The sequence below is a fragment of the Mesocricetus auratus genome, unplaced genomic scaffold (genome assembly GCF_017639785.1).
Source record: "Mesocricetus auratus isolate SY011 unplaced genomic scaffold, BCM_Maur_2.0 Super-Scaffold_100045, whole genome shotgun sequence".
NCBI lineage: Eukaryota > Metazoa > Chordata > Mammalia > Rodentia > Cricetidae > Mesocricetus > Mesocricetus auratus.
The window spans coordinates 5,494,590-5,519,574 of record NW_024429222.1 but is presented as its reverse complement, the minus strand read 5'-3'; the positions used below and the strand labels follow the sequence as shown (position 1 = coordinate 5,519,574).

The 24,985-nt window shown below is 40.1% G+C and overlaps 1 protein-coding gene across 2 annotated transcripts in view; it reads left to right on the top strand.

Moving 5' to 3' along the window:
• Tox3 (TOX high mobility group box family member 3) overlaps nucleotides 1-24,985 on the top strand; it is a 100,332-nt gene that overhangs the window by 65,988 nt on the left and 9,359 nt on the right. The window contains exons 2-4 of one of the 2 annotated variants that reach the window (XM_005079162.4): nucleotides 6,285-6,347; nucleotides 10,464-10,718; nucleotides 21,614-21,883. In XM_005079162.4, the coding sequence (XP_005079219.1) occupies nucleotides 6,285-6,347; nucleotides 10,464-10,718; nucleotides 21,614-21,883 (588 nt within the window). The remainder of the gene's footprint in view (nucleotides 1-6,284; nucleotides 6,348-10,463; nucleotides 10,719-21,613; nucleotides 21,884-24,985) is intronic. The other variant, XM_005079163.4, reaches the window with a different exon arrangement.

Below are 24,985 nucleotides of genomic sequence, written 5' to 3'. Positions count from 1 at the left end.
TGGTATTCAGCAGAAGACATCTGGGCAATTTTAGCTTGTCAAAAGGTACATGTATATGTGTGTATGTCTAATTTTGCATGTGTGTGAGATTCTCTGTATATATGTCCATATACTTGCATATACTTAATTCGCAGCAGTGTGTGTGTGTGTGTGTGTGTGTCTGTAGGTAGGTAGTTAGATGCTCTTTGCTGATAAACCTTATATTGAAAAATATCATAGGTCAGAAATATCACAATTTGGATAACTTAAGTTGAAAATATCCTAAGTTGAAAATGCAAAGGAGACATCAATCGTACCAAACATCCCAGCTTAGCATTATGCAAATGCATTTATGCTTTGAATAGGCAATATTGCCCATGGGCTCATGTTTTACACACTTGGTACCCCGTTGTGTGCTGCTTACTTTGAGGGGTCTAGGAACTCTATAAGGTGGAATCTATCAGGCCGAAGCAGGACACTGCAGGCAGATCCTCGTTAGCAGGCACTTTTTGTGTTTCCTGTATCTCAGTGTTTCTGGACCATGAGAATGTGACCTGCTCTGCTCCTCCATATCTACCTTCATGCTCTGAAACCAGGAGCCAAAGTCAGCCTCTCCTCCCTCAAGGCATCTTGTCAGGTAGCCTAGTCACAGTGACAAGGATGCTTACAAGCCCAGCCTGGAACCAAAATTCAAAATCTAAGGGGTATGCAGTGTCTGTGCAATGCACTTTACTTCTGTGCTGTGGTCAAGTGTTTTTCCAGATTCTTGTTGGGCCACCAACCTTTGAAGACACTGCAGGTGGTCTTTGTGTTCCCATCAGTCTTTGCTTCTTGGTAGGGTGCTCTAGATCTATCCAGGGTGGTCATCAGCACTGTCTCCATTTTTGATGTCAGCCTTGCTTCCCTGTGGGCTTCTGATCCTTTGTGGGATTGCAGCTTGACACCATCAGTCCCTTCCCAGAGTGTAGTTATCAGAACCATCAAGACTGAGTTGACTTCACCTACTGCTCCCTCCATCACATGGCCAGGTGTGGCACACTTGGTCCATAACTACATAGTTTGTTTGTGTAAGTAACTCGACTGATGTTTGGGTGAGGCATCAAATGGGATGGTGTCTGCTAACAAATTTAATGAGGAAAGAGGAGAAATTGAAGGATTATCATTTTTTTAACTATTAAATTTGTGCCATTTAGCTGTTTGTGATCCCATCATTAATGGCTACCTTATTAGAAGTCTATGCAATTCTTCACAAGGGTGTCAAAATAATTTCAGTGGAGACGATGCTGTGGACTGGCTAAGCCCAAGTATCTGCCTTGTGGTTACAGATGGGGTTTTGTCTCAGCCGTTCTACTTTGTCCCAAGCCTGTTGCTAGCTGAGCCAGACTTTCTATCTGCCTTAATTTACTGTGGCACTTCCCACAGTCACATGGCCTACGGACATGATGTTCTTTGATGCATTTCTACAAAATCCCACACTGCTCCTTTTTAATTGATGTCCTTCATAAATTGTGTTTGCTGAAGCCATGATTACTCATCATGCAGCAAAAGCAAATCCACCTCTGAGTACAGTGGGGATGCTCTTTTATGAACCTGTTAAGAGACAGGAGTAATTCATTTTCCCTTTATAATGACATCTTTGGGGATGATGTCTTTGGGGGCAGAATCTATAGGAGTTTGTCAGTCTGGATAAGGACCTGTGATAACAATACCACTTGTGCTCCTCTTGAAGGTTAAAAGTCCTATCCATGTATTCTCGCTAAGACTACGGAAATGAGATATTTTCTTGGATGATGTTTTTGTGTATCCGTTAGAGTAATTAAGTGCCGTCCCTCATTCGTCTTATTTGTTTAGAATATTTCTTATTGAGTCTTGAGAATGCGTCAAGACCTTTACATGCCTGAGCAGGAGGTCTTTAAGGAATGTCAGTGGAGGGTGTCACCTCAAAAAATTGGAGCTAGACCAAGTTGAGGTGACATAGGATGGAAAAGTTAAAAACTTGTAGTTGATTTTTAAATGTGTAGATTTTGCTACAGAGAAAACTTAGTGTTAGCTTCCATAGGAGTGATTCTGGGGATGGGTGGATAGGAGCATTGTCAATGTCTATGCAGTCAGGGTTCCCAAAGAACTTGGTTATTGTGAGGCAAATAAAAGGAGAGATCCACAGGGTTATTGTTCTTCTTTTTGGTGTGGGCTGGAGGGTAGGGAAGATATCTATGGTCTCCATTAAAAAAAAAGTAGTCCATCTGTGTCACCATTGTGTTCCTAAGACTAGCACAGTGCCTTAAACGGGTGTCATCTAGTTATTTGTAGATTGAACAGACTGAGAGTTCACAAAGCCTTTAGATTCATAGAAGACATTGTGGCTCGTCAAAACCCCTTTTCAGATACATTGGACTGTGGAACCCTTTCCTTGAGGAACATTATAATAGACTTGGGACTGCTAGGATACCCTCCAGGAAACTGCAGCTTGGAATAATAGAGTTAACAATGGAGTTTAAAATTTGAGTAAATCTCCAAGTGAAAGAGTAAAGGGCATATGGGCCCTGACATGTGAAGGATGCAGAGAGTGAAGCTGGGAGATGCCAGCTACGCATGCTCAAATCCTTTGGGGCAGGTGAGGTGCCTTTACCCCTGGAACCCTTGGTTGGCTGACCTAGAACAAATAAGTGTGATAGTAACTCTGTCTTGTTAGCTGTTAGGAAAAATTGATTGCATTTAATCCGACTTTGGAAAACCAAAAAGAAAAATGTACAGAAGGCTTCCATGGGTACCACTCATTATTAATTACCATTAAAATATTTGACAGATGACCTTGGGTAACAAGGATCACCTCAGTTTGATAGGATCAGACTTTCATCCTTTCAACAAATTCAGGACTACTTCTAATATGTTAGGCATGATTAGCCCGGAGTATGACAGTTAAGGCCCCTTTCTCCTGGACATGAAGGGTGTGTGTAGTATAATGGTCTTGTCAGTGTCACTGCCTTCTAGAACATAAACTAAATTTAATTGTACACAACTCAAAATTAATTTTTCTTAGGTCATTATATTAGTGTTCTACCCCAAAGGAGTACTTTTCCTCTCAGAATCCGATCAGTTCTTAAACCCTAAACAAGTGAAGCAGGACTCATAGATCATACTTTACCATGAAATAAACCAGGGGGACATGGTGGCACAACCCTGAGGCTGTTGGCTCAAGAGGTAGAGACAGGATGATTAGGAACTGTTCTGAGGGCAGCCTGGACTCCATAGCAAGCCCATGTCTCGAATAAGCAAACAAAAACAAGATTGAAAAGTGCCACCCCTTTTCTTCTGGCTACTGAGAAGAATACACAGCACTCAATGAAATGTGGGCTTCAGATAAAGAACTGGGCTGTAGTTGTTGTTAGTGTTAACTACATCCCCACAGCCCCATGTGCAGAAGGAAAACAATCCCCTGCCACCAGCCAGCGTCTGAAGGCACCATTTAAACAGGACACGTTCTACCCCAGGTAGAGGAGAAACCCTTGCTTCTACTTGAAGAGATTTATAACTGTTTGCTCACGATCACCAAGTGCTTCCAAATTAAAAGCCATTAATTAAGGCCTTATGCAGATACAAGAGATACGCAAGGAGCATTCTGTCCGCTCCAACTCCCCCCTCCAGGTGAGAGCTTTTCAAATTATGTGGCCGGCTGGAGCCACCTGCCTGACTAAACGCAGCAGCTCGGCCCGCATGCAGCTCATCAGCACTGTGGTGGTGCCAGTGCTGTTACTGATTTTTCTCATTTCTCCAGGGCAAATACTAATTAATGGATACAATTCACAGCTGATTAGCTGTAGTTTCTTCAGTAATTACATTCGCATACTAACTGTTCTGAAGAGGATTTCTAACCCAGTTCTTAGTTCACTCTGAGCTTAATTTGTTTTTGGGTTTTTTTTTTCCCTTGAATTGTTTAGGCCTTTAGTTTAATGGCCATTTTATTTTCCTTTGTTGTTCTAGGTGCTATTAGATAATAAGTGAGTTTAATCTTAAAAAAATACTCTCTGATAATGAGCTCTTTGCCTTAAATGGATTTCTAATTCCCCAACAAAGCCGACATTTAAATAATGTTAAAGTTGTGATACTGGCTGCCAGGCAGTTTGGGGGCGGAGCAGGATTGGAACATGGAGCATATAGATTTAGATGTGGATCATATTTGATTATAGACCTGAACATTTCACGGAAAAAAATGCACAACGTTTGCATGGGTTTTGTTCTGACATATTTTTAACGCTATAGAAAAATGGAGAAATGTGGGAGCCTGTGTGTGTGCACCCATTCCTATGTTTTTGAAACCACATGCCTTCAGACAAGTCAGATAAAGGTCTTCTTTAAGGGCTAATGAGTACATTTTTCAGAAATTCTTTTTTTAATTAGTTTTTATTTAAATTAAAAACAATCTTATTTTACATATCAATCCCAGTTCCCTCTCCCTCCTGTCCTCCCATTCCCCCCACCATCCCCACATTCCACTCCTCAAGGAGGGTAAGGCCCCTATGGGGGATCATCAAAGTCTGTCACATCAATTCGGGCAGAACCTAGACCCTCCTCCATGTATCTAGGCCGAGGAGTGTCCCTCCATCAGGAATGGGCTCCCAAAGCCCATTCATGCACTAGGGATGAATACTGTTTCCACTGCCAGAGGCCCCATAGACTGCCCAAGCCTCCCCATGTTCACCGGGCCTGGGGTCTGTGAGTTCCCCCTTGCTTAGGTCAGCTGTTTCTGTGGGTTTCCCCAGCATGAATATTCACCCAAATGAACAGGAGTGCTGGAGGAAGCTCATTGTGTGTGTGTGTGTGTGTGTGTGTGTGTTTGTGTGTGTGTGTGTGTGTGTCTGATAGCTCATCATTGTGTGTGTGTTGAAGTGTTGTGTGGTGGTTGATGTTGCCTCTGTAGACCTTAATGGCACTCTAGCGATATCAGAGTTTTTCCTATAAATCTTGCTCAGTTCTTGGTTCTCTGACATGATAAAATGTAGCATGTCAATCCTGTTTCCTACAGGTTCAATGTTGGACTGAGTGCCTCTCTGACATAAGTGGTACAGAGAGGAGGATTATGTGGGTTTTCCATGTCTGCGTATTTATTTTCTACGTATTCCTTGTATCAACCTATATGTGTCTGAGTATCTATGTACCTATTTCTAACACTGTCCATCTGTTCATCCATCCATCCACCCGTTCATTCAACAGTCCATTGATCTACCTATTTATCTCTTGGGAAAATTATACTTTTTACTTTGGTGTAATTGCTAGCTTGAATATATATTAGAAAATAACTGTATTTGTTTCACCCCTTGGAGACCACACCTGTGTTTCTTTTGGTGCATTAAATGAAATGAATAGGATACTTTATACAAGGACATTCTCTTACCATTTAAACATCATGAAAATAACACAGCTTCAGATAATTATGCCCACAGAGCCTTCCCATATTGCAACTGGTAGGAGAATGTTGAAAGCAACAAAATATGCCTACCTGGAACATTTGAACCTAAAAATACATTTCTGCCCAAATCCAAGTTTTACATTTTGATAACAGGTCCCTGGAAGTAAAGAGCTTACATCTGAAATGCTGATACAGTCTTATTTGTGATGATATGAATGGGCCATTGTGTTAGGGAATGAAATAAAAATTGCTGTGTTCATAGGATCCTGCTTATTTTCTAAACCTCTTTGCACTTAATGTTACATGGAGAGATTAAATAGCACGGCTTTCAGTAGCTCTGATACAGCTAGATATGGCGGTAAGTTCCGCTTGGAGATTTTAGAAACATTCTTTAGTCTTATTTATTTATATTCATACCACACCCCATTCGCCAGAACACAGAATTTCAGTCTCCGAAATTGAATTGTGTTCCCTTTAATTCACATTTTCAACCTGCCCACACTTGTGACACCTGTTCTTGAAAAGTAAGGCATGAAATCCAAGCATGCGTTAAAACATATCCAAGTGGTTTCCTTGGGAACTCCTTTGCTTCCAATCTCTGACAAATTCCAGTTTAATAAACAGCACACTACTGACCAGACACCCAAATGGTTGTAATTGTCTCCTTTTACTGTCAGTCATGGGGAGAAATGCAACTATTTTCTAGAATCATTGACAGCATAACTCCATGCTCTGGTGGTGACAGGAACGGACTGACAGTAGGTACAGTTTCACATTTCTAGTTGGGTCCATGAACCCCATTACACTGACCTTCTTCCCAAGTCACTTCTGAGTATTAAATAACCAACTACCGGGTTTATTTTGCTCCCTATTAACATAAATCAATGTTTTTTTTCAGTTTGGAAATAATAACTACATGAACATGGCTGAGGCAAACAACGCCTTCTTTGCTGCCAGCGAGGTGGGTGTCTATCTTACCTTGTCTGTTCGTGTTTTATGTGTTGTATAGTTAATTTAATAGTCTTGAAGGTAAAAGCAAGGTATCGAATTTCTCTCTCATAGTCTTTCTCTCCTGTGGCACAAGGTAAGAACTTTGGAGGAAAATGAGAAAAGCCTATTGGAAAAGAAAATAACCCGGCAAGACTTTATCACTGTCCACAGGCTGTTGTTAACATTTGGAACTTAAGTGAATCTCCTGATGGAAAAAGGGCATACACAAACAGTAATAAATATGTAGTAGAAAGCACATACACACACACACACACACACACACACACACACACACACACCCAGGATGTGTAAGTAGATAACTGCTTAGTTTGGAAACTTTAATAGAAAGTATTTTGCTTCCTGGCTTTCTAAGGATGACGTCCTTGAGTGTTATGGTTTCTAAAGTGATGTTCAATGAGTATTTTGTTGTTAGCAACAACACAATACTAGCACAATGCCCACAATAGTAGATGTTCAATGTGAAATTATTGAGTGTCTGAGTCAATGAGTAGACATGGTCCAGTATGTGATGAATGACAGCTGGAATTCTGGGTGCTGGCCTCTCCATGCAGTGTCAGGTTAACTCCTGCTTTGTGCTAGTTTGCAGGTATACATGGCATAAACATTGCCTCCTTGTTGTTTTTGTACTATATTTCTTACTAGCGGTTTTCCACCTTTGTCTGGTCTCATTGGCATACCTTCTAAAAACAAAAAAAAACCCAAACAACAATAACAAAAACCAAACAACAGTAAAAAACAAACAAACAAAAAAACTCCTCAAGATACTGGATTAGCTCAAGAAAACATTTTCCTAAAAGGGCAGATTGTGTGAGATTTAACATTTTCAAACAAGATCAAACAAAAGTATGAAATCGATCCAAGTGGAACAGTTCCTCTGTGGCCTGGGCAATAAAAAGTCTTCATTTTTCAAATACATTCAAATATAGGAGAGTGAACTAGCTTGACCCCAGAGACTGAAAATAATAATGGCTTTGCAAATGATCTTGGTACAGGAGAGCAAGTGATATGAAAGAAATTAATGTCTAAAAATTATTAGCATAAGTGGAGACTGGAGAAGTAAAGGGTCTTTGTAGATTAATCATTTCCCGGTGACCATCATCTTTCCAATCAGAAGACAGCTTAGATACAGGGATACTGTTTGGCACTGGCTGCTGTGCTGTTTGGGATAATGAACACAAACCCCATCTGTAAGGACAACATGATGTTTCATTCTGTGAGATTTTTTTTCCTCTACATTTGAATCAAACATTGATGAAAGCTGTGCTGCCAGCAGCTGTTCAGAAACAATTTAATTCCAGCTGTGATAATTCACCGTGTCAGACGTCGGCTGTTATATGTTGATACAACAGTTCTCCAGATTTGCATTCTTATCAAAAGGAACAAATGTTTTGAACATTTCAGTACAGATGGTATTTAACCATGCACATACTACTTTAACATGTTCAAGGTAAACACTAAAAAGTCAGTATCAGTAAAAATTGATTGCATAAACGCTAAATGATTCATTTGGTCAAAAGTCCATGTCCTTCATTGTTGATGGGATTTGTGGTGGCTTGTATTCTTTCAGAAAACAGCATTTGGGATTTGCAGTACTTAATATTAAATTTGACGTTTAATCTCTCTCTTTTCTCTGTGGAGACTCCACATGTAATATTTTACCACTCTTTAAAGGTAGTTAAGATTTTAGCATCTCCTTGGTTACATATTACAATGTTATTTCATTCCATTGTTTTATTAGGCCAATGTAGACATATATAGCTTCTAACTTAAAATTAATGCGTCTTTAAAAAGATTGTGCCACGGGGACACGTTATATATAACATGTCTCTGATTATTCCTTTGCAAAAATAAAAAAATTGAAAACCTCTTTAATTTTGACTGCCTGGCCTGAGGTGTGCTATATTTATACTGGAGTTTAAGATCTTATGTAATGGCTTTACTGTGCATCTTTCCGTGATCAAAAAATAAAGCAGAGTAATTGCTAATGTGCCACATTATAGCTCTCATCTAATTTCCCAATTACTGAATTAAAAGTAAATTTATCTGTATTTTTTTTAACATTTTAACGAGTGCAAACTAATTCTGGAAGACTTTAGATTGGCATGCTGTAAAGCCTAAATCGTGCCTGAAACCATTTCCCTTTATAGGGACAATGTCCTACAAATAACACTGCAAGGACCAGGATACTCTTCAGTTTGAAATTCACACATTAGCGTCATGTTTTCTATCTATGTCATGATTACTCTGACCATTTTTAAAATACTTTAAATATTTATTGAAATAATATTTCAAGTGTTAATTACAGTGGTAATGAAAACAGCCAAATGCCACATATCAAGAATGAGTGTTTATCCGTATTGTTAATGTGATATGTTAGATTTCATTAAGCAGTAATGGGGTAGCAAATGAGTCACAAATTACAGTTGCATCTGTTACTAGACCACATTAGTGCCAAAATAACAGCGAACGCAGCCATAGGGTTACGTTCATTAGCCAACCACGTTTGCGGCCAATCCATCCCTTTGTTGCTAAGAATTCAGGGTGCCACAGTGAGAGACTGACATTCTGGGTATCACTGCAAGAATACCCATGTCAGAATATCAAATGCTTCATTCTGGCTCTCAAAATGCTTTGTAAGGTTACAGTGTTTTTACATTGATTGAGCCTACCAAGGTCCTCAAGGTGCCCACTTGCCCTGCTACCAACTCCCTTAGTTCATGAGCTCTTCCTTCTGGTGAGTAGCAAGGAATGCTCGTCAGGTTCTGTGTGTAAGAAATGTTTTTCTTTGAACCCCACTCTACACTGAGTTTGTTTCTCTTTCCTTTCAGGTAGTTATTATCTAGCATAATAATTAAGAGTTTGAGGAATGATGATTTTCAGCTCTTAATTAGGTCTCTTTATCAATAATAGCAGACTCCAATTATCCCATGCTAGTTCAGTCTTTCAAATACTATTAATAATAAATGAACTACATCTGTGACCCTGTTAGCTAGGAATAAAAAAGATATCTGAGTAGCCCCAAACCCTGTGACTCACCAAAACCTAGGTGTATGTATGTGTATGTTATTATTACTATTATTATTATTAAACAATAGTATTAGATCTTAATTCTCTTCCCTCCCCACAAGACCCACGTGTTAAGACAGAGATGCTTAACATCATGGAATGCAAGGCAGGCCTGATGTTCTCCAAACACCCTACTTTAAAACACAGCCTGTAAGAACATCAGTACCATTCACGAAAAACGATGCACTGAGATTTACATAGGTTCTAAGACATAACATTATCTAAGTGAATGAATAGGCAGTGCCCATACCCAAATACTTAGTGTAGCTATATCAGTATAGCTTTAGAAGTTGAAGTCTGGTAGAGGGTGTTTGGATAAATGTATATGGAAATGTTCATGTAAAAGGAAAAAATTCTTCTTATTGTTTCAATAAAAGCACTGGCATCTTTTAATATGAGCCACAATAGTCCTTACAGAAAATGCTGTGTGACACAATAACAATCTCCATATAAGCATTTATTATGCTTGAGAATATGCCAATAAAGAAAAATTTAAAAACCAAATCACAAATTTAATATTCCTTGTTTTATAGGTTGTGGCAGAAAGTGAACACGTGTGATGTTCACTTGTGGGTTAATGTTGTGCGTGTGTGTGCATGCCACAAAATCGTGAGCGTTTTATGAAGCATGTGGATCGCATAAGCGATTTGAGCTGTTGCGCTAACATATCAATAAAGTGGCAATTTGTTATATAGCCAAATCTAATGTCGCCGATGCTCCAACTAACAACAAAGACAGATGTTGCTAATTAAGTACGCATTAAAAAACTGTTAATACTGATACTCCATTAAAACCATATGATAATGAGACTTAAATCTTTAATCAGAATGATCAGCAAAACTTTAGATATGGAAATCTGTGTTTAAAATGTTTTCATCTGAGAAGTAAATATTTGGCCTAGCTATGTAATGTTTTCATGGGAAGTCTCTCTTCTTTCCTCTAGGGGAGATAAAATACAGGGACTGAATGTTGAGGGTGTTTGTATTTTGTTTCCTCTTAGCAGACATTCCACACACCAAGCCTTGGGGATGAAGAATTTGAAATTCCACCAATCACGCCTCCTCCAGAGTCGGACCCCACCCTGGGCATGCCCGATGTACTGCTACCCTTTCAGGCTCTCAGTGATCCGTTGCCTTCCCAGGGAAATGAGTTCACACCCCAGTTTCCCCCTCAAAGCCTGGATCTTCCTTCCATTACAATCTCAAGAAACCTGGTGGAGCAAGATGGCGTACTTCATAGCAATGGGCTGCATATGGTAAGCAACCCTCTCCCTACCTGTGACTACCCTTTGTCATTTGTCCTCACATGGTAAGGAGCTGAGGGGCTGTTGTCTCTGATGGGCACTTAGATTATGCTCTGATTGCCCTTTAAACATAGTAAACTAGATTGTTACCTGGTATTGGGTTATTGTTGGCCATAGAGGATGGCCAACAAGAGTCTTCCTATATGAAATGAACTTTAGGGAGGCTGCTTTCCCTTGCCTTTGTTGCAATGTGGAGGTATGCTTGCAGTGAGCTTACTCAGGTGAGCAGTTGAATATTGAAGCCTTCCTTAGGTGCCCATGTTTTTAAACTTGTTGATTGAGACCATAATGTGTATGACGCATGGTTTGTTCTCATCATCTATCAAATACCAAGCTGTGATACAGAGGAAAGGGGAAAAATCTGCTCGTAACCAGCAGAAGAAAATACAGCCTGAGTTACTGTGTGAAATGTACCTAATTGTGTTATTTATTGTCACAAACATCGAATAAAGCACTCTAGAGAGCAAAGATTACTAATGCAATAATTTTATTTCTATTTTTCGTAGTGTGCAATTATAGTCAGCAATCATGGGAGTAAATCTGCTTAAGTATTTTAAACTCTTCTGCTGGGATTGTGTCTTTTTATTTCAGCACAGTATAGAGTGCATTTGTGTCTGTGGAGGTAAGGTGCTAACCAGGCAGCCTAAAACAAGATTAATAGTTTATAGTGGTCTTTTTTTTCCAGACCCTGATAAAGTGAGACAGATGTGTTGGTATAACAAAAACAAATCCTACTGCTTGTTTACATATTTCTCTGTGCATTAAGACCATGCCAGCGATGTTTATTGGTTTCATTTTTAATTCCCCAGATAACAACGTATGATTGCGAAATATGTAGTGGATTAACAGTGCAAAGATTCAGTGTGCTTTCTGAAATGTAAGATTACTTTCCCAAATAGGATTTCAGCAACATAATTTTCTTTGCCTGTGATCTTTTGTGTTTGAGCTGAACACGAAGGTTTTCATTTTTACTTTTTACTTTTTTTTTTTTTTGGTCAGAGAAGAATGCTGTGAGCAGGCAGGAAATAGTCACTGAGTATTCATAAATGATCCCTGACATTGCAAATAATTGTTTTCTGTGGACTGTCTTACATTTTTGTCTCTTTGACAGTGGAATGGAGGGTTCTATCTTCCTCTACAGTCTAGCTTGTAATGTACTTGGAAAATAATAAAGATAAAAAGGGTGTTTAGTCACCAAGAGAGTTTACTATGGCTGGCCATATTTATAGATGCTCAGCCAGGCTCATTCAAGTTGCAAAAATACTTAAAAGACCATATAATATATGCTAAAATGTGTACTTTATTAAATTGGTAAATATTTATTAGTAATATAAGAATCTGCCTTTAAATTAAACATCTGATGAATTACCTTGCCTCAAAGCTATAAAACTGTTACTGCTGCTATAAAAAAGTGTAAAGGAGGCATTTTGACTATGAAATTTCATTTCATGGTCAATTGAATTTACTATATTGGAAAGAACAAAGATGGAATCATAAAATAATTATGATATTCACATACACTTAAAGACAATGCTTTCCCGGGATGGCGTTAGAATCAAGGACTCAATTTTTAATGTTTTCTTTGTAATGTATGGCTAATCACTAAAGCAGTTCAATTGTTTCATTGATTTTTTTTTAAGTGTAGGTACTTTAAGTGCAGGCTCTTGTATTTACATAGACCTCATCATGGCCATGGTTGCTGGTTTGAAGTTCTGCTCAACCTGAATGCTATTTATTTTGGCTTGAAGCAAACTAATCTTGTTGGAAATTCTAGTAGAATTTCACCTTGAAAAATGTCATGGGATTTTAAATCACAAATGCTGGGAAAAATAAAATGTACCAGGACAGAATTATGATGGATACAATGTGTCGTTGGCTTTGTTCTGTGGACTGCTGACATGTTCACCTGTAAACTTGAATTCAGAATCGCCAGAGGCATGGTTAAAAATAGGTTATGTCAAGGTTCCTTTCTATCTCCCTCCGGGTACCGAGTTGCTGGCTACATCATAATACTCTACAGAAGCCTCCTCTGAAATTTCCTGTAAGAAGGTCAATACAGAAATAATAAATAACACTGTATACATCATACATTCAGCATCCTAGTGCATGTGGGATATTTCATGTCTTATGCAAGTAACAAGTTTTATTATCCAAATGAATATGGCTGTCTGTGAGGGATTGCTATGGTGAATTAAGCCTATCATACAAGAAGAAAAGCCAGTCTGTTTCTGTCACATAGGACCAGCTTTTCTGCAGAGCTCCGTCGGCTTTGCTTCAGAAAGCTCCCAGTTTGTCATAGTCCTGATTGGCTGCATTATTGTTGGCAACAAGCACATGTTTATCTTCCTTAAATTTATGCCATTATATTTAAAAACAGAAAGCAGACCAGAAAAGGAAGAGATTAAAAAGAGTCCAACGATTAGCATTCAAGTTTCAGAATATGCAAATACCCCTCTGGTATTCAAAAGAGAATTGCTGAAAAATCGAATGTCCGTGCATTTGTAGTTTCAAAGAACAACCTTGATTTGCTTGTGGTGGGCATGGAGGTTTTAAAACAGGATGTGGTTGGGCAGGTCGACACCAACAGTAGATTTTACGTAAAAATTTGTTACCTTTAAGCATTATTGTCAGTTTAACTGATCATCTGGAAGTTATTTTAATCTACAAAAGATTGCAATTCTGAAAACCAACAATGAAGCTCCAAAGCTTTTTTTAACACCTCTCTATAATCTGCCCTGCCTGCTGAGTAGCACCGACATCAGTAGTACATCAATTTCAGAAAGTGGATTATTTTTACTAGACAGCTATTGTGACATATTGGGTCAGTCATAAATGAAAGATATTCATGCAAGCATGCAATACTTGTAATGAAGTCTCACTCTGACCTTCTGTATGATTGATTCTGTAATTTAGTTTTCTCAGGCAGTGCCTGAAATGAAATGAAATCATGTTGAACAAGTTTTGAATACCCACAGTGCACCAGGAGAAGAAAAATCTGCAGCCCCAGAGGCTTGAGAGAGAGCAGATGAACGATTTATCTCTATGCTATTATAGCCTTTGCCAGCATTCAACATTTCTTTTTCTTCTTCTTTTTTTTCTTATTTGGCTTAAGTACTTAATTCTGCAGGTAGCTGTAAATGGGAAAATAAAATGCTGTTCAGATTTAAAATGACAGGACAGGAGTATGTGCAGGGGGCTGATAAAATATCTTGAATAGAACTGACCTTTCATGTAGCTGAAAGTTACTGGGGGATTCATTCTCATAATTACCATATAGATTATTTTTATTTCTTTCCTGCAATGAAACATTTCGGAGAGCAGTACTGCTGATTGAATGAAAATTGAACTTGTTAACATTCCTTTCAGCTCAGCCTGTTGTACATAACAGAAGGTTAGCTTTGATGAATTTCAAAATTCTCTTTGATATCTAAGAAACAGACAGTGAGGTAATTGTCTCTAGTTTGATATTTTGTATGCCCCCCCAAAGAGAATTTATAAAACACACTGATGATTCATACACGTTTTCTGGCTGCATTATATTTCCTGTGTAGAAGGCCTGCATGTTCTGTTTGATGTTGTTTTGGATTTATTTGTGATGGCACATGCGTGATCATCATCTGTGTGTGTGTGTGTGTGTGTGTGTGTGTGTGTGTATAATGCTGTGTTGATATTGTAGCACATCAAAGGTAGTGGTTGAAAATTGAAAAGGGGGGAGGCAAAGGAAGCACATTTGAGTGTGAAGTGTTTGGATCTGTTCAGGTAAGAGAGAAAAGACTGGAAGGACTCTGGCTGCAGAGTCTGAATGCTTCACATGCTAATATATAACATGCTTAACTTGAAATCCAGGTAGATAGCTTTATGTATAGAAAAGTGAGAGCTTATTGAAATGGCATATCTAAAATTACAGAACTTATTTTATACATTTTTCTTTCTTCACACAACATGGTTCTAATTTTGATTAAGTTATTTTTATCTTTATGAAATGATTTTCCTGATATACTTTCAAAGGAAAAAAACTTACATTCAAAGAAATAGCCCACTGCCAATTAATACATTGTTTTTAGTAATGTCGCTTAATGTGTTACAGATAAAACAGTTATTTCATGGATCATTAATGTGTTTAATGTGTGGAACGTTCTATTAAAACAAGCCCTTATTATTATTATGAACATGTTCATTGCCATTGTCAACAGTGGCTGTGCTGCTGAATTCCATAGGATGGTTACCGCTCAGCCATCGGGGACTGGCAGGTTCTCATACAGATTGAATGATGGCTGTGCCTGTGTATTTTAAGTAGAGTTGCTGTCAAAAACCATTTTCACTGTTAGTTAACAATGAAAAAGAAGCAATTCCCTCACTTGTAGTGGACAAGGCCTCAACTGTACAAAGTCTGAATTAGGAAATCAAAGAACATTAACCACTAGCAAAATATAGCACCCACTAAGCGCTATGGACTATAGTATAACCACATTAGTTTTTTGTGGATTTTTTAAAATTAATGTCTCCTCCCTGTAATATCAAAACTCACAGTCTGGATGCTTAAAGAGGCTTATCACCCGTTACTCTGTGCTGGAATGGATAGAGACACACACTTCACTGTTGCCCTTCCTAGTGAAACAGATAGCCTCGAACCATCCAGTGACCAAAACCTTCCTTCTGCTTAGCCTGTAAATACCACTGACCCCAGCACATGGGTGCTGTGTTGCCTTTAAGGTCGGAATCAGGGTTATTTATAAAAGTAGTCGTGTGCTCAGAACTAATAGTTGCAATCAACTGTTGTGCAGTACCATGCGTGGCAGCTCACTTGATTGGTCAACAGTGACACGGTCAACCTTTTTCCATGTCTCTTCTTTGTGGCTTGTGTCATCAATGGTTGAATGTTGCCAGACCTTATCAGTGCTGGGGGACTACAAAGACACCATTTTCACGGCACCAAGTTCAGATTCCTAGATACAACCAGACATGATGGCACAGTATGTGTCAGAGGGGAAAGTCACTCTATGTGGTTATTCCAGATACTTACTGTCACAGCACTTGTCATCTTGTGTTGGGTGGCCTTTGCTGGATTCCCACCACCCCCACCAGAACATAGAAGCTCCAGGAAGGCAGGAACCTCACCTGCTGCTACTTATTGACATCTGTAGGCTGGTCTTGGGTCTGGAGCTATTTCATCTCTTCCATATCTGAATGAATTAAAGGACAATGAAAGCATATTTATTCGTTATAAGGCATACTTGACTGCTACACTAAACTGAAGGGAAGGAAACTTAGACTATAAGCAGTTGGAAAACTGGGATTCCTCTTTAAAAATGTACTATGGGATTAAAGGGAATAAGCTTGACATAACATTGAATGCTCGATAACAATCTATTTTACAAGGAAACTGTTCATTAAAATGAGACCGTGCATGAGATCATAAGCCTGAGAGCACTGATTAAGTCAAATTGGACAATGTAGATATTTTGATGAATGGAAAGTTGGTGGAATGGGAGCTGGAGAGATGACTCAGCACTTTAGAGCTCAAACTGCTCTTGCAGAGATCCAAGTTTGCCCAGTCTATCCCTGCACCCACATTGGCTGACTCACAGCCACCTCTAATTCCAGTTCCAGAGGACTGGCTTCCTCTGGTCTCCACAGGCACCTGCACTAACCCTCTCCCCCCCACACACACACCCAAACACATAGCTGAACATAGAAAAAAAACCTTGAAAATAAAGTTGGTCAAATAGGAGTCAGTGATTCTCATTGGCTTGCTTAGTGGAGTTTGCTTCATGGGCTATGGGGCTGGAAATATTACTGGCTAATCATAATTGCTTGATTGTTGCTAATTTATAAATAAAACTTTAACATTGCTATAGGACATGATTAAATAATTGAGCATAAATTTGCTGGCCTATATTTCATATTAGTAGTTACTCTGGTATTTTTAATACAGCATAATATTTTTTACAGATAGTTGTTTAATTATTCCAGTTCTCAGGAAATGTTGGTTAAAGACGGGCTCAGTGGCAATCTATTTAGTTACATTCTCTCATATTTGGGTTATTTTTGTCTTACTTGGGTGCTGTCCTCCAATGTGAAAACCTGATGTTGGGTTGTTCATAGGGAGTATTTGCTTGACACTGCAGATAGAAGGCACATAAATACATTTGCGTATAAAATTTAAAATTCTTTTTATGATGAGATCAACCCAGATGGAAGGAAGCACCACTTAATGAGTGTAAGTTTGTAAAAATAGGACAATAATATGTAATATTTAAAGAAAAAATGTAAAAGCCAGTAGGTTACATTTGGGGGGAAAATACTAGGGAACTATTTCTTTCTGTACCAAGATAAACTGCTCAACACTTAAAGTGTGAAAAAGATTTAAATATGAATGGGATTTGAGTTGCCCTGGCTCAGGAAATGAGAGCACTACAACTGTAGCCACCTGCCCCTCCCCCTGGCCCACCCTCCATCCTGTGTGTGATTTGCAACCATGATTGTGTAGTGGGGATTTACATAGTCGGAAGGTTTTCTCAGTTGTCTTTGGTGTTGGTAGGTCAAGGAAAAAATCATCTTGCTTCTTTCATACGTTTCTTTTGTCTGTATGTAAGGGAAAGCAGATCTTGGACCATCAACTTAGGCAGGTCCCAGGATTTATAGAGCCCATGTTCCTCTTGGTAATTAATGGTGTTTGGCTCAGCTCTTTATTAGTTTAGTGATGAGATATTTCTTTACTAATACAAGATTATCTACATTTTAACAGTTTGATTTGGGGTCAGGAAAGATGGCTCAGTAGTTTAGATTGCTTGCTGCTCTTGCAGAAGACTGGAATTTTGTTCTCAGTTCCCACAATAAATGCCTCACCAAAGCCTGTAACTCCAGCTCCAGGAGATCCAGTGCCCTCTTCTGGCCTGCCCAGGTACCTGCATTTATGTGTGCATACCTAAACACACATACACACACACACACACACACACACACACACACACACATTTTAAATAATGAAAATAAATCTTTAAAAAATAATTAACTTAAATGTTAAACATTTAATAATAGGCAGGGATTTGGACAAATTAAGAAAACATGGTATTGCAGACAGAAATGACCATTGGTTAGCCTCTCCTTTAAAAAATGAAGAGACCCTTTGACCAGGTAAAGGGAGAAGCAGCAAACCTTAGAGCAGTGACTCTTTTGTTAGGAGCCAGCCATATAATGTGTGGTATTTCCATGCCTGTAGATGGCCGACAATGCTTTCCTTTAGGACCGGAGTCTGTCCATCCCCAGTGTATATTAATCCTGAGTTTTCTTCAGACACAGATTGAGGCAGCTACCTGAACATTTATACTGAAAGTCTCAAGTTAATGCAGTTGGATTTCCCCTGAGGAGTGGTCAGTTCATATTTACTGGAATGACTAATCCCACTAAGTAGGAGACACACCATTGAGCACCCAGTGGCATCCTTGTACACTACCATCATCAGATCTGCCATTTTCTAGCCAATATCCATCCTGCAGCCTAAGGGCCGTGCTGTTCTGACCCTATGGTGGCAGCCTCTGGCCAGCTGTGCTGTATCCTCCTCTGATCCCTGCACCTCCACACATCACCTCTCTTGGGGTGTGCTGCTCCCTTCCCTGGCTGTTGATTTCTGCCTCCTTTTGTACCTTAGGTCTTGGGGCTCTTCGTCAGGGAAGTATCCTGCCATCAACATACCTGGTCTTCTCTGGCCCATTGCCATCTGTCCACTCCTGCCCTGTGTCTCCTCTCCAGCTAATTCTGCCCCCAGTGCCTGTGACACTCTGTGCTGTCGCCCTCAACTTGAGCATCAAGTTCCCTGGGCTTGGAACATGAGTATTTCTCAAGTGCGGAGTGAACATATGCCCCAGTGGTAGGGCACTTGCCTAATGTGACAGCCTAGGTTTGAACCCAGAACCATAGCATAAAATAAAATGAACAGACAAATAAATAAAGTTGCAAATGTTACTGGCATTCACATCGTGTTGCTTACAGAGGTCTCTTACAATCCAGTACTTTTTTTACTCATATAAGTTGACCACTGGGAAGTCTTTCAAGACCCAGTTTTCTAGGGAGGAAATGACTTACAAAAACATGTTTCTTTGGGCTTTGTTTTTGGTTATGTGTTTCCTTGTTATGTTATTCTTGCTGGGAAAAGGTATGAGCTCTTTTGGAGAAACACATATAAATTCTGCCTTTCAGAAGTAATATGAGGCACCATCTTCACTTCTGTTGAATGTTTAAAAGGAATCACGCTGGATTTTTTTAGTTTCCAGAGACAGAGAATGGGTGCCTGTTAAATGTTCAATATGAACTTTTAAAAGGAACTGACTTTTTAAAGCAATATGGGGAGTCCTAAGAACTCTTTGTTGGTTGGCTTTATAGTACTAGGGATTGGAAACAGGCCCCACCTGTGGTAGACAAGCACGCTAGTACTGAGCTACATCCCCAGCCTAGACGTGTTTTAGAGATTACTTTTGTAATAGAAAATGATAGGAGCTGATAAGGCTCAAGTTCTTCTGAGCAGTTGTTAATAATTGGTGGCCCTACAGGAGCTTGAGCCTCTACACTATAAATCGATATAGTGTAGAGTCTATGACCACTGATCTTACATGATCATCCTCCAACATAGGAAGCTGTGATAGGGTCAGTGTCAGCCATGAAAAATATTGACACATTCTGAGGAGTAGATTATGTGAATCAGAATCTCCTTGAATGTATTCCAGAGGGTTCTTGGTATCTTGTCCTATGGGGGATAAGAAGGATGGGGTCAACAACTTCTTGGGTCCAAAGACCTTCTTTTTTTTTTTTGGCAAGACCTTGGCCTTGCCACCAATATTCTTCACAATAATTCCCTAATTGTGGAATACACTGTCTTTTTAAATGAAATATAATGAGAGAAATCCATTTAGAAAACAGATGGATGGTGGTGGAGAGCCCAAGACCCAAGACCTATCTTTTTTTTTTTTTTTTTTTTTTTTTTTTTTTTGGTTTTCAAGACAGGGTTGTATTGTTTTGGAGGCTGTCCTGGAACTCACTCTGTAGACCAGGCTAGCCTTGAACTCACAGAGATCTGCCTGCCTCTGCCTCCCGAGTGCTGGGATATAAGGTGTGCGCCACCAACGCCGGGCTGAGGACCCATTGTCTTTTCTTTCTGCTTGCACCACCTATCCTTAGGGCAGGCACCACGACTCATTAGAGCACTATTTTTCTGTTGAGCAAGAGTCACTAGCCAATGACTAGTGGCCCAGGGACTCACTCATGTTTAAGTATTGCTACAATAATAGTACCCAGTCCCAGGGGCTAAATTAGGAAACACCCAAATCCCAGGACCCAGGAAACACCCTGGGAGGGATCCTTGTCAGTCCGCCAGCCAGAGCACCCTAGCAGCCAGCTCTATAATAAAGGTAGGCGGCAGGTGGCCTCTGTCTGGAGGGCTTGGTTCTTGGCTGCCATTTTGCTGATGAGAGGTCATTCAAACGTTGTGTTTGGTTGCCAGTCAGTAAGCACCTATCCGGACTGATTTTCACAGGCACTGGAACAATGAGAGCCAGGTGACTCCACTATGGAGGCTGAAGCGTCATAATTAGACTTAGTAAGCCTTAGTTAACATGGTCTTGAAGGTTAACTGAGACGTCATTACTCAGTCACAGTTAAATGTATTTAAGTATACCTTGACGACAACTTTGAGACTTTCAGGCGTAAGTCTTAAAAGATTAAGAAAGCATTCCAGAATTAAATCCAGCCTGGGCTACATGAGACCTTGTTTCAAATAAAACAAAACAAAGATATTTAATTTGTGAAGTTGCTTTGATTTAACTATTTGTGTTAGCTTCTATTCTGTTTTGCCTGAGTCATGTTTTAGTTCTCACTTGTTTTTGTTTTGTTCTATATTTATATATTTATTTTATATTTATGTGAAGAAGTTAAGGCTTATTCTAAAAGAAGGGGAGAGCCTTTCCAGAAAGAGGAACAGAAGGAATCCGTAACCTTGTCTATAAAATGAGATTCTGGGTCACCTGGAGTCACAGACTCCCTGCAAATGACAACTCTGAAAGAAGTGACTGGAAAGGCGTGTCTTTATTTTGCTTTCTTTGGTTTTAAAATGAAGGAAAGAGAAAGAGACAGCAATGGCCTTAATGGCTTTATGTAACTCCCCAAACAAGGAAGGCGACTTCTGAAGTCAGGGAAATAATTTTCACAGAAGACTAACGCTGATGGGGAAGTCCCCACCTGCTATTGACGCGTATTTTTAGAAGTATTATGACATTAACTCATGGTGGGTTCTGCAAAAGAAAACAAAAACAAAGTGGGTTTAAATGAAAACACTGGTGTGGGAACCAAGACACTGAATGACGTCTAGATGCCCCGTCCGTGTAATTGAGAATCGAGATGACCCTGGTTAGCACAGGACTATGTGGAAGGGATTCTCTACCTCGGACAGACTCTCCTCTGTGAAACCTTGTCTCTCTGGCCACTCTCTGCTGGTTGTTTACATTTCCATAAGGGTACACCAGAGGGTGGGGCCTTCTCACACACAGTGGGCTAGAGAGTCATGGAACCAGTGCTGGGGACGAGAAGGACACAGACTCATTGGTGAACCCCTGAAGGGTTGGTCTTCTTTGGAAAATTGTGATTTAGGAAAAGTGATCCAAGGACCATCCTACAGCAAGACAGCTGGATTCTATCTTTGCATTTTGAGCTTTCTGGCCTTTTGTCGTTGTGGCACATAGCTAAATGCCTTGTCAAAGCTGCAATGGGTCTGACCCACCTACAGAGTCACTAACCATGCAAGTCCATTGCTGGTTGGGAAAACTAAACTTATTTCCCCTTCACTCTTATCTTTGTAGGATCAGAGCCACACACAAGTGTCACAGTACCGCCAGGATCCCTCCTTGATCATGAGGTCAATTGTCCATATGACCGATGCTGCTCGCTCTGGGATCATGCCTCCTGCCCAGCTGACCACCATCAACCAGTCCCAGCTCAGTGCACAGCTGGGCTTGAATTTGGGAGGGGCCAATGTGCCCCACACCTCTCCTTCACCTCCGGCAAGCAAATCAGCCACTCCCTCCCCTTCCAGCTCCATCAATGAAGAGGACACTGATGAAGCCAACAGAGTAAGTTGGAGATGGCCTAGTGTGGAGCCTGGCAGACAGCTGGACCAGTACCTGCTTATGTCATGGGTCACATTCATGGCATCACCTTTTTGTTTCTTTGTGGATTTGGAGAAACCTTTCAGTTGATGGTTGACTGAGTTTTTTCCCCTTCACACACAATTTTTGGCGAAAGGGCACTGGAACGGGAATTGGGAGACCAGGTTTCCAAGAGCTGTAAGACATTAGGCAAATCCTCTTGGACGTTTTAGGCTTAACTGTCCTGGTCTGAAAATGGGAGAGCCTATACTCAGTTTCAAAATATTCTAGACTCTTCAGAAATTCTAAAGTGCTCAGGTTCTGTTGCTGATATAAGCAAGTTTCCTCCCTTTGTTGGCTGGCCACATTTCAGTAGGGCAGTATCTTAGTGAGGGCCACTTGGTGGGTTTGAATTGTTCTCTGCCTTTGCTTTTGTCATGGAAAATGCACTTTTGAATGCACATAGACTGCAGATGTGACTTTTCTGAATGCCCAAATGGGTAACTTTAATGAAAATGAGCAATGTGATGGTACACATTATGCATGATTACCCACTATGCTTTTCTTTTGCTAATGGTGTGTTCTGGACCTATTCTTTGCTTGCCAGTTTTCTTGGGTTTAGTGGTGTAAAGGTTCCTAAGAAGCTGGGGTGGTGCTTAGTGGTAGAGGACATTCCTACTATATGCAAGGCTCTGAGTTCAAATCCCCAGCACCACTGAGAAAGAGAGAGACAGAGAGACAGAGAAACAAGACACTTGCTCAAGGTATTCCTCCACTGGTTCTGAATAGCAGTGTTAAGATTAATTCCAGGTGTGGTTAGTGGCATAATTGATGCTGAGTGCAGAGATTACAATCACTTCCTTGGGAGAGTGAATTAAGGAAGACTTTATGGAGAAGGTTGTATTTGAATTAGGTCTAGGAGGATACATAAAAGTTTGTGAGGCAGAAGAGAGAGGCCAGCATGCTAGTTCAGGGGAAAATGCAGAGCAGAGGGAAGTGTGTGTCCATTTAGGAGTGCGATGAGATTTGATATAGGGGAGGACAGAAATAGAAGAAATGGCTTCGGTGTGCAGCGGTGTCTTCCACTGGTAACTGAGGACTGATCGTTTGTATGCAGGGTTGATGCGATCAGACCGAGGCTTCAGAAGGAGCACTTTGGCCTTCTGTAGAACACAGCACAGGGAGGATCAGGAGAAAGGGAGATTGACGAGAAGAGACCTTTATGCTAGATTGTTTATTTTCATCAGACAAAAGAATGGGCGTGGAATACCAGGTTGATGAGGGGTGCTGAGAGGGTGTACCATTAACATGTGGTGATACAGTGGAAACGATAAAGTGGGTTTTGGTTAGAGAGCCGGCGTGGATGGGTTTGGCATGCAATGGGGGGGAGTTTGAGGCTGGACCTCAGGACTTCCGAGCTGGGACTTTGGAGCTGGAGACCATATGTAAGACAATGTAAGGAGAAAGTCATGGCCAGAACTCTAAACCTCATTATCTTAACTAACAAAGGGAAGAAGACTGAGCGATGAGGGAAAGAGGAGGGAGGCTAGAAGGATGTTGCAGAAGGCGTGGGATTTAAAGTAGAGGCTTTCAGTATACAATGTCCAGTCGGCCCCCAGCTGGACACAGAGCTGACTAACACAGAGTTTGTGATACCCTTTTTCATGAAGACTTGACTATGGTGAGGAGAAAGATGCACAGGCTGTGGATACTTAGTTAGGTATGCTTTTTCATAGCCATCTGGGACCCTTCCCTCCACTTACATGCACTCAGGTCCTGTGTCAAAAGGTGTTGTCCATAAGGCCCCTCCCTGCCTTAGTCCATTTTAAGGGAGGGTCTAGGTTTATGTGAAGACCAAGAATCCAGTTTGTTACATTTTAAGCCAATTATCAGAGAAAGGAGAATTAAAATTATCATTTTAAAAACTCTTTTTCTAGCATCCTCAGTCTTTAATGTCAACTACCAAAAGTGTGGGGGTTTTGTTTGCTTGTTTGTTTGATTTTCTTTGAGAGACTGTATCCTGGTCTATTGTTTAAACTGTGGGATTCTTCGTTTCTAGTTTAGTCTTAAAAAGTAATGATGGTTACTCCAAGAGAGGCCTCAGAACTCACAACTTTTGAATATGGCTTTACAGAGGACATGAGCCAGCTCTCCTCACTGAAGAAGAGCTTCATGGAAAATCAGCATACTATTAGCACCAACACTGCCAGACTTTCCTCAGGGAATAGAGTAAACTTGACTCCATTTGAAGCTGTATTGCTTTATCCATGTTATAGTGAAAGAAAACCTGGCTTCTATAAAGTGTCTAACTTAAAGGTATCTGGTTCTCCATCAAGCTTTAGGTCATTGGGTAGAATTAAACAATCTGGCTTATTCTGGAAATTTAGAAAAAAACAGATTGTGGAGTCTAAAGAATTATCAAATTAACTGTGTAAGTTGGGAACACTGGTCTTTTAGAGGGAAGGGAAGTGAGTCCATTTGTATGCTTTATAGATGTGGTTGTCACTGAAAAATAGTAAAATCTGGAAGGCAGCCAGTGATTCTCAAAGGTTTAAATATTCCGTGTTCTCCAAGAAAAGTTACTGCTTATTATGCCCCTCCATAAGAATTGTTCATAATTGTATTATATTCCAAATGCCCGCCCCCCAGTTTAGAAAGTTTTAAAACCCCAGTGATATTTGAATTAAGATTCAAGATCATTAAAAATCTACTATTAGAAACTTGGATCAGTTATTGTTCATCAGGCTCAAGCCTGGCTTTTAAACAGATTTTACCAAACACTTGAGGATTCTTGATGATAATAACCACAGACAAATACAGTGTGCTTGCACTATAATCTAAGCCAGAGAAAGCTGAGGTTGATGAGCCACTCACCCTCCTCTGATTGGTATCTCCATGATGTGGTCAATAAAAAGCAGGTGATGGGATCTTTAGAAAGTTGGTGGTCAAGAGCATTTGCTGCACTTGTAGAGGACTCGGGTTTGGTTCCCAGTACCTACGTGACTGCTCACAACTTTCTGTAACTGCAGTTCCAGGAATCCAGTGCCCCCTTCTGGCTTCCATGCACAGGGCATGCATGTGATATGT